The 10229-nt window shown below is 39.4% G+C and overlaps 1 protein-coding gene across 1 annotated transcript; it reads right to left on the reverse strand.

Annotated features, from left to right (window-relative positions):
* Window positions 1-4278: 4278 nt before the first annotated feature.
* ikzf5 (IKAROS family zinc finger 5) lies at window positions 4279-8386 on the reverse strand. Its single transcript, XM_041790137.1, has 4 exons — window positions 7896-8386; window positions 7659-7803; window positions 7173-7346; window positions 4279-7062 (listed from the first exon to the last, which is right to left on the reverse strand). Exons 2-4 carry the CDS (start codon window positions 7789-7791, stop codon window positions 6098-6100), a joined length of 1272 nt encoding a protein of 423 aa, XP_041646071.1. The 5' UTR covers window positions 7792-7803; window positions 7896-8386; the 3' UTR covers window positions 4279-6097.
* Window positions 8387-10229: the final 1843 nt, after the last annotated feature.

Consider the following 10229-nt stretch of genomic DNA (forward strand, 5'->3'; position numbering starts at 1 on the left):
TGACGGTAACAGCCTGTACCTCAATGATCCCAACTGCAGACCTGAAGTCACCGCATATCAGGTGGTCTTCAACTATCCCATTGACTCTTGTGGCAACGTTCGGAAGGTAGAAAATTCATCACCTTCAGATAACATTAAAAGTAAACTGTTGACCCAAGTTCAGGGATCTCAGTCGTTGTATTTTTCATCCTGACAGTTTGAGGACGGCAGAGTTGTATACACTAACACAATCCGAGCCTATGCCACCAGCCTGGGAGAGATCACACGCCAGTCTCACTTTAAGATAAACGTGGGATGCCGAATGGATCAAGACTCAGTGTCTCAGATAATGTACCTTGTCCATCATCGTCATAACAGCAGCATTATAGGAACAGGGAAATTCAACACCAGCATGGACTTCTACACATCCAGCAGCTTCTACTATAAGGTATGGTCCCATAGCAAAGATAAGCTCCATTTTGAATACATCACTGACATTTTGATTTGATCCTCACAGGTGACTCAAGAGCCGTATGAGGTGAGCCTGAACCAGAATCTGTATGTCCAAGTGGACCTGAGGAATCGTAGAAGTAACCTGGTGGTCTTTATTGACACCTGTGTGACCTCACCATCACCCACTGATTTCCAGACCAGACCTTACTACCTGGTCCGTAATGGGTAAGAGAAACTTGTGATCATTTATTGTTGCCCATTAAGTAAATCACCTCCACAGGGTTCTATAGTCGGCTATAAAAGTTAAGGAACAAGTATTTACTTGGGTTCTTAAGTATTTCCAGTGAATGCTAATTTGTACAACTTCATCACTATAACAAACATTTTTGTGTTTTATTTTATTTTGAGAAATCTAAGCTTAGGAAAAAAATAAAAAAAAATTCAAAATCATAGCTTTTAAGTGTTTCTCCCATCATTGAATTAACATATTTGGACACTGGGATTTATCTGGTGATCCTCACATCAGGGTAGATCTAACTGAATAGTTAAACTATCTGAAGCTCAACCAGCTTCACTGATACATCCTTATTAATTGTTAAAATACTTTGCATATTTTGTTGATGCTGTAGAAGCCCGATGTGGACGTACAGCTATACATTTTATTTTCCTCCTTTATCCCATGATAAACGGGGATGGTTTTGGTCACTTCAGGCCCTACAGGATATCAAAATCTGAAACAAATACCCAAATATTGAATGGTACTTCATAAGCTCTCAGAAGAGTATGACCACACAAAAAAACCCATCTGCATGTCTCTAGGCCAGGTATAACTTAGACAATAAAATTATAAATAAATAGTGTTTATGCAACATCCATTCTTCTGCCACCAGTCATTGATTTTTTTTCACTGCATGCTGTTTTACTACACAACATTTCATATATTCATTGTTTCAATACAACTAAGGATATCGATATACTGTAACTATAATTTGCTTGATATGAGGACATTTTGGGGCTTACTGAGAGGATTTGACTTTGCCGTTGGGGCCAGGGGTCCATCCCAGGCTCGTTTTCAGACAATCATAATCTCTTCTGAAACTATTTTATTCACATTCAAAATTCATATTGCATAATAGTATCACCATGATTCTGTTGATACTGTCATCCTCTGCCTCCTGTACATGGACGCAGACCCCTCACTGTACTTTTATGAGGTACAGTCTTTTGTACATAGGTGTAATGATAACCATCTCATTGTAAATGTAAAGAAAACGGAGGAGATGGTGCTTGACCCTCATTCAGTTGGTGATCTAACCCACTGCTTATCCATGATAGAAAAAAAAAATCAATCAGGTCATCGCTTACTTGTACCTAAGTGTTTACTTAGATAACCTGCTTAGCTAGGAAATCTATGTTGATAATTTGTGCTCTCATTTACAGTAACTGCTGTATTTTTTACGCTGACTCAGGGTGTTTGGCTGTGATCAGAAGATCATGTTTCTGTTTTATCAGGCTGTGTCTGAGAACATAATCAGGTAGGGGATGTCAGCCTAGTTTAGTCATCTTTCTGTGCAGATAAAATTGAAACTTGCTCATCTGGTGCAGACCGTCATGAAGCTTGTAGGGAGGACTGGAGGACTTCTCCCTGCAGTCCATGTATAATCAGTCTGTTCTCTATGACTTTGAATAATGTTTCTCTAGGCTGTAGCCGGTGTAGTTTGTTGTTGTAGTGTGCAATAACACCATGGTGTTCTCTGTTCTCTTATTTTTTATGTTAATATTGAATCCTGTTGTTTCTTGTCTCTTCCTCATTGTTACTTATGATTATCATTATTTATGACTATTTCTATGAGCATCTTGTACAATATGGGTATGTGCAATCTGTATGGGTTATGTTGGATCTATATTAATGTGCAACTCTGTGTACATGTGGATTATTGTTGCTATTCTATTTATTACTTATGAGATTTGGCAGCTTATTGTGTACATCAGTTGGAGTACAAGACACATTTCCCTAAGGGGACAGTAAAGTATATTGTATTGTATTGTATTGTATTGTATCTTAGTGGTATCAGCAGATATGAGCTAAAACATATATATCAGTAAATGGTATTTTACTAAATACCATTGGTGCAAGAAGTATGAGAACGTTGCACTCTTATAATAGAGCAGTCAGTTTGACTGAATTGGACCTAAGTAGAATCAAAACTACTGGTCTCTAAATCTACTTAAAAGTTAAAAGGAATTCATTTAAAGTAGGCTGTCATGATTAATTACTTTAATTGCGATTAACCATGATTAACAATTTGTGCACTCATTTTTTTGATCGCAACTGATCGCATGCTTTTTGTCCCTTGCAGCTCAATTTGGTTAAGCTGCTGCAGCATCTCCCTGCAGCTGCAGTGATGTAAAATAAGTCCACCACTGCACCTTAAAGTCTCATTTCACTTTAAAAACTCACAGACAGTACAGTGGACAATTCAGAAGTCATCTGGACTTTGTTTTCATTATCATTGTGTTCATGTCATTATCTTTGATCTACCTATTAAAGCAGTTCTGTGTCCAAACAGGAAGTCAGATACCGTTAGTGTAAGACAGTGTAAAAATTTTAAAAGACTCAAGAACAATTTTATCTACCTAGGTAAAGTAAAATTACTGATTTTAAAAGCCTCACACAAAACTACCAGAACCAATAAAAATAACTAAATTATGGTTAAGCGAGTAAATCTAGTTACTTTCCAACCCTTCTGAACACTCAATCCTAACACAACACAAATATTTAGGAAATCAAAGCACTTGGTACACATAGGACCCCATTTTTCTGTTATTCTTAACAGCACAAAATCTTCTAGTAACTGTCTTTTTTCTTTAGATGTCCTTCAGACAACACCTACAGGGTCTACACCACTGGCACCAGAGAATATGCCCAATTCACCTTTAAGGCCTTCCAGTTCCTGCGAGCCACAGAGTCTGTGTACATCCAGTGCAAGGTCCTGATATGCCAAGCCTCTGACATGAACTCCCGCTGCCGCCGTGGCTGCGTCAGACGTACGGCCAGAGACCTGGAGTCAGAGCATGATAGCCAAACTCTGGTCCTGGGTCCAATCCAACTTAAAGGTCTGTGGCCATTCATTCCTACAGAATTTACATTTAAAATAATGCTAAGTAGTGGTTTTAATAGTAAAAGCTCACTGTTCTCTTTAGCAGACTCTGAGAAAAAGGAGGAAGAGGCTCAGGAGGAGGAGAAGGCGTAACTTCAAACTGCAATAAGCAGCATCTCCCGACTTTTAATCACTACAGCCTTTCCTTTTTCTGTTCAGCATCAAAACAGGATTATACTCTCATATTCTTCTCATTTTCTCTGTCACATGACCTGATTAAAAGCATTATAAAAAGGCAGATTGTGGTTTGTAATCAATTCAGTTATATTCACAATATTTGTTCTTGAATACTTTTTGATAGGCCTCTCACATTTAAAGTCAATGTGTCATCTTTATCATCCATAGTATCATAAAGTTCTAAAGCTTTAAAATCTACTTCTGGTTTATGAGACAGGTACATGCAAGACAAATACATCCGTTTAAAATTTTAGGCAAAGTACTGCACACTGGCTAAACTGCCCATTGTTGCCAATGTGTCTATGCAGTTTGGACAGTGTGCAGGATTTTGCCTGTAATTTCTGGTGACTAGAAATAACCCAATATTGGGTACCAATGACTTCTATTTTTGCTGCACTGACATGGGAAACAGGTATCAGCATCAGGTTGTAATAGTATAAAGTTCACATGTGTGGTTTTGTGACTCACATCCTCCATAGACATCTGGCAATAAAAGACAAAGCCCAGCTTGGATATAAAACACTTTACTTATAAATTAGTTTGATTAATCCATGTAACAGTAAAATGATTTGCCATCCCAGAGGGAAAGAGTGATCGCCAACAGGCTTTGACATTCACGGTTACCTATGAACCTACGACACACTGAGACAACATAAGGCAGTTATAACTGGAGGCCCCTATTACTTGTAAGCATGGTGACAAGGAGGTGGTCCTAAAAACAGTAACTATGTTCTCCACGCATGTTGCAACAGACAACAGTATCCAATACAAAGAACAATCTTGCTAAAGTAACAGTCTTACTGCGACATGTTTTGCTTTTTTGACACTGAACATCTATCCAACCACTCAGAATACAATACTCAGTAATAAATATTCAGAAAGGGATCCAAAGGGGGAATCTCAGCGAGTGTTACCACAAAGGCTAAAAAATAGCATCCCTGTTGCTACGTAGCAATTCTGAAAAAGTGTTCACATGAGACACAAGACTGGGTGGTTCTGTCCTAAATGTGGAGATACTGGATATCAAAGTGACTTCTTACAATATCAAAAGTTTGGAGTGTGAAACAATGGAACTAAATGGATACAATAAACCAAATAAAACAAGTGAAACTGATGAGGAAGGACACTGTGTGAAAACACCACTTCTACCAAATCTAGGTTCACAACTTGATTGGCTGACCAATAAAAACCCACTGATACTAAGTTCGGCCAGGATTTCGCTGTGGATGCCTTCCATTTACTTTTGATCCCAACGTTTCTTAGCAGCATACATGGAACAGAATTTTGGCAAAAGAAATCATGGCTACCAAAGAAAACTACAATGGCCAAACCCTTTTTTGTCAAGGCTCTCAGCCTATTCACTACAACTAGAAGAGGAAATGTGTAATAATATCTATTAAAATAACAGTCCTCTCTGTCTAGGCCACACAAGAGAAGTGACCATGTCAGGCACTGCAAAGAAAGAGTAGTAATGCACCAAGCACTGAAATAATTTCAACGAGGCTTAAGAAAGATCAATCCAGGTCAACAGGTCCTGTTATCATCAAAAGTAATCTCTTGATAATACTCAAGGAGTTGCGAGAATTTATTTGGGTGGCTCACCAGGGATTTGCCATGTAAAAACATGGTTAACTTAATATCCTGCTTGTATTTTATAAAGGTATATGCTTTAAAAAAAACTTTAATCTAAACTTATAGTGTGGTAATTATAAGTAGTGTTGTATGAGGTACTTGTCAATAGTAAGTGCATTACAGTAACCAAAGGAGATGCTGGTCAGTGTGGCACCTTTACGGAGAGATTACTTGGAGAGCAGGCACAGAAGCTATGCTATACAACTATGTAGATGGGGATGTTTGTGTAAATGTGCGCAAAATGTAAAAAAAATAAATACAAAGCTTTACTTGCTGCTAGTAAGCCCCTTTGTTTTTCCACCTTTGGGGAGGCTCCGCTTTCAAGAACAGCATCACATCTCTGATCTTTACTTGTAGTAAAAGAACCAATTATTATTGTGTATTTGGTTATCTACTTCATTAAGGTTTATTTGTTGGCTTCGTGGCCTATGTAGATCATTATTTCTCAGAGGATAATGAACCTCTGTACACCAGCCAAATAAATTCTCAACCTGTTGAAAACACTGTTCATCCCTTCATAACACACTTGAATGGGCACCATACACAATGAAACCCTGTGAATGTTGCCATTTTCTTGTTTGAGTACAACTTCCAAAGGCTAGGCTACATCAAGGCCAAGTAAGAGACCAATAAATAAAATAACTATGAAATTATTAAAACAAGCTGTCCATTATAAGTTATGTCAGAGTCTTCCTTTACTTGTGCTGCCCACGGGCAAAGTGGCAGGCAAAGTCATACTTGCTCTTGCACTTGTGGCCGCAGATGTTGCACTGGAATGGGTTTTCGTAGCCATGGCAGCCCATGTGAATGGTGTAGAGGATGTTATCAGGAAAGTAGATATCACAGTGCTGGCAGTGGTGTAGCATATGGGGGTCCTGAAGTGGGGCAGACAGGCCTGGGGCGGGTGTACTGGGTTGGCTGTTAGAGATACTTGGGGTACTGGTGCGCGCACTGTGCTCGCTGCAGGGTCCACCGCCTGGGCTGCAATTGTTGTGGGGAGGAGCCCGTGGCTCAGGGGTGATTGGGGAAGAGGAGGAGGGGTGGGTCATGCTGGCTGTAACAGCGACAGGAGCTGTGGCAGGGTGGGGCTGCTGGATGAGGAAAGGCTTCTCGTCCACGATAGACTCTGCTCCTGGAGACATGGGAGGCTGAGCCTGGGCCTGGGAATCTGAGGGGAGGCTGGCCAACTGACCTGCCAGGGTAGACAACTGGTTCAGGGGGTTATCCATAACCATATCATGGTGATGGTGGTTTTGATTTGCTGGGTGTCCATCCTCCACTGTTCGACTCGGATTATCATAGGCATCTTGGCGCAAGTGAGGCAGCTCGTGGGAGAAGTCGTTCACATTGTCCGCCTTATGCACCACCATAGATGGGGGGCTGAAGTTGATGAGGAGACGTCGACCATAACCCAGAGAGCTGGCCTTCTTTTGTAAAACGCTCAGCATCTTCTTGTGGGAAAGAGAGCGAGCACCTTTCATTGGAAGGAGTTTGTGACGTCGACGGCGATGGTGTGACAAGTTACTGCGATCACTGCAGCGGAAGGAGCACAGCTCACATTTATACGGCTTCTCGCCTGTGTGGGATCGCATGTGGGCTTCCAGGTGGCGCTCGTAGGCTGAGGCAAATGGGCAGAGGTGGCAGCGGTGAGGTTTCTCCCCTGGACAATTAATGAAAACAGAAATAATTAAGAGAAAACCCAATAAAAACACAGTAAAAAAACACTGCCTATGTCATTATTTCCTGCTGAAATTAACTATGATTACTGACCTGTGTGTATTCGGATGTGCTCAATGAGTCTGGCAGTGCCTCTGGTGGCATAGTTGCAGTAGCGGCACTTGAGTTTGCCATCATAGGTCCTCTCAAATCCATCCACCAGAATCCCTGTGCTGTCCTCCAGTGACATGTCCACCGAGGGGTGATCCAGTCCATTCTGACTACAGTCTGCAAGCAGGCACATCAGCAGATCATATGCACAGAGAAAAGACAAATGATACACCACTGCACACTATAACTATACTTTCCTACATTCATGGAATGCAGTTTCATCAATAGGACGTTTCTTCCACACAGACTAGCTACTAAAAAGGAAATTCAGTAACATTTAAGTTGGACTACAAAGAATGGACTATGATGGTTCTTTGCAAACTAAGTGCCTTACAATGAACAGTGCCAACTTGCAGTGAATCAACGAGCCTTTATACCACTGAAATAAAACAGAAAATCTGTCAAAAGAAAATGACTACAGCTAGTTACCTGGTGGCAGCTCGTCCGCCTCCTTTACACCACTAACGGAGCCTGATATCATGTTGACATGTTGAGTCTGCTGACTGAGATACTCCTGGAAATCCTTCACAAAGTCCAGCGTGTCCGGCTTTTCCTCACCCATTGAAATTAAGAGCTAAATGTTTTAACAGAACACTTTTAGTGAAGAATTTGAATGAATTTACGTGCAGTCAGAGAATATACAACACGGTTAAAATATTACAATACCTCAGATCTGATTTTTAGGTCAATATTGTCAGCTTTAGCTTCTCAAGAGACGCACACCAACCTCTTCAAAGATAACTTTCAGTGAAATGTGGCTAGTAATAGTTGTTTGTTTAGGGAGGGCCGTTTTGTTGCTATCCAGACACAAAGACAAGATAATCCTTGGAATCTCTGATTGACAAACAGGAAATCGGTGCGATCCAATGTCTGGTCAGTGGCTCCTACTCACAGCTCCGCATCATCGTCATGTTGTTTCCAAAGCTACGTACACCACGTTAGCCTCAGCTAACGCTAGCTCATCGAGAGGGCATCTTTTGTGAATAGTAACGCCGGTATATACACGGTATACTCATTACGATCACAGGCTTTAGTGTTTTATTGAGCCCTCAACAGTACTCGGGGTTTTAAATTTTCCTCTCTCTCCGCTCTCCAGCTACATTTCACACTGAAAGACTGCCAGCTAAATCAAAACAATAAACCAAATCGAGGGTCAAAGTTCATTTAGTGTGCAGCAGTGAAAAGCGTCCGGAGAGAAGCATAGTGTTTCCGCGAAAAAGGTTCCCCCCAGTCAAGCTGATAGTGTGCGCAATACAGTTCACTACAAATTATGAAATATTAAAAAAAATACATATTAAACATCGTAGACGTGCTTTATAAATTGAACATACGCTCGTTTGCCATTTCATTGGGCTTAACGATGGACGTTGCCGCTTTTGATGTCAACTAGACTAAGCAACCGCTAGACAGGATTGGGTAAGATAAAATTCATCCTAAATAATTTACACTCCAGAAATGTATGTTTATCCCAATGCTACTTTAGGACACGACTATAATCCTTCGTCGAGTAATAGGTTAAGTTTGCCATTTTGAGTATATTTTTATGTAAGATAAATTCACTTCTTGAACATCCACTAACAAACTTTCCGCTGCTAGCTTAAAAGCTATAAACTTAAATAGTTTTTATGCTGCGACATTACCGCGCAGAAATAGTTTTCTAGTTTTCTTCCGCTTATTTTAGTATTTGTTTAAGAGAAAAACTGATCCTTACAATGTAATGTGCACTCGACTTCTAATATTTAAAGTCCATATGATGAGGCCTCAGTGAACTGCTGTTTTTTTTATGGGAATGTAAGCATACATCAAACTCACAATACGATGTATATCAAGATACCTGGCTCATGATGTGATTTAAACACGATTATTAGGGGGGAAAAAAGCATATTTTGAATAACTGAATTTGAAGTCTTCGATTTTTTTTCATATCAATCCTCTGACTATAAAATTTAGAATATTATCTTATTTTCTCACTTTAGTTTATACTTTTTACTTTGCGGTTGTAAAGTTCTTAATAAAAAGTTTTTTTTTTCAAAGTGGCATTGATAATATTTCTCTAAAAGACTGTTTTAAACCTTGTGTTTATGTTACAGGAAGAATTTCTGCCTCTGTGAGTTATAAAAGAGCATTAAAACATAGGGGTTATTTTTCAAATGGACATGGTCCATAAATGTAGCAATTTTAATAGTATTGCGAGTCAATATTATCAGGGTTGCCCATAAGGGGGGATAAAGCGGAGAGCTTTCCGAGGACCCATTGAGGTCAGCAAAATCATGGTCCACTATAAATCTAAGCTGTGATAACCATATATTTTTTAAACGGAATAATAACCACTCTTATCAAAGCAACAAAAAATGAATTTTATTCATTCTACAGTGCAATATAGCCTTTTAAAAATCTTGAAACAGAATCACATTTTTAGTGTTCACAGTGTGGATTTGCACATTGAACTAAATAATTAAGAAAGAAATGTCAGACTTGATAGCTAAGCCATGATGTGCACTAATGTCAGGATTCCAGAAAATAAAGCAGAAGAGACTGAGAAACTTTTAACGGAAAATAATTGCGTAGTTGTGGAAAGAGGACAAAAATGGGCAAGAACAGGTTAGAATTTCCAAAAAAAAATGTGTGAAAATTGGCATAAATGTAGCAAAAGAAAAAGACAGGCAGCAGCAAAAATTAGAATTGTCAAAAAGTGGAAAGATGGATGGATGAAAAATGGCAAAATGGTTATAAGTGGGAATAATAGTAGCAAAAAGGGATGATAAGTAACAAAAAATGAGTGGAAAATAGCAACGATGGGATTAAAGTGACAAAAATCCTCAAAGAGGGGCTAAACAATAGCATTAATTGGCATAGATAGCAATAAGTAGTTTAAAATCAAAAAGTTTTGGCAAGAAAGGTTGGTAATCAGCGGAAATGGGTTAACAGTGGCTAAAAGTGGCAACAACAAAAATTAGATAAAAGTGATTTTAAAAAGTTGCAAAATGGGCTGCAAATTTG

Source organism: Cheilinus undulatus, linkage group 6 (genome assembly GCF_018320785.1).
Source record: "Cheilinus undulatus linkage group 6, ASM1832078v1, whole genome shotgun sequence".
NCBI lineage: Eukaryota > Metazoa > Chordata > Actinopteri > Labriformes > Labridae > Cheilinus > Cheilinus undulatus.

Excerpts from the sequence above, each read along its gene's own strand:
- ikzf5 (XM_041790137.1), bottom strand. The coding sequence starts at position 7,791 with ATGGGTGAGGAAAAGCCGGACACGCTGGACTTTGTGAAGGATTTCCAG. Across the intron at positions 7,347-7,658 it reads GGCGGACGAGCTGCCACCAG|ACTGTAGTCAGAATGGACTG; the intron begins GTAACTAGCTGT and ends GCCTGCTTGCAG. Across the intron at positions 7,063-7,172 it reads GCACATCCGAATACACACAG|GGGAGAAACCTCACCGCTGC; the intron begins GTCAGTAATCAT and ends TTAATTGTCCAG.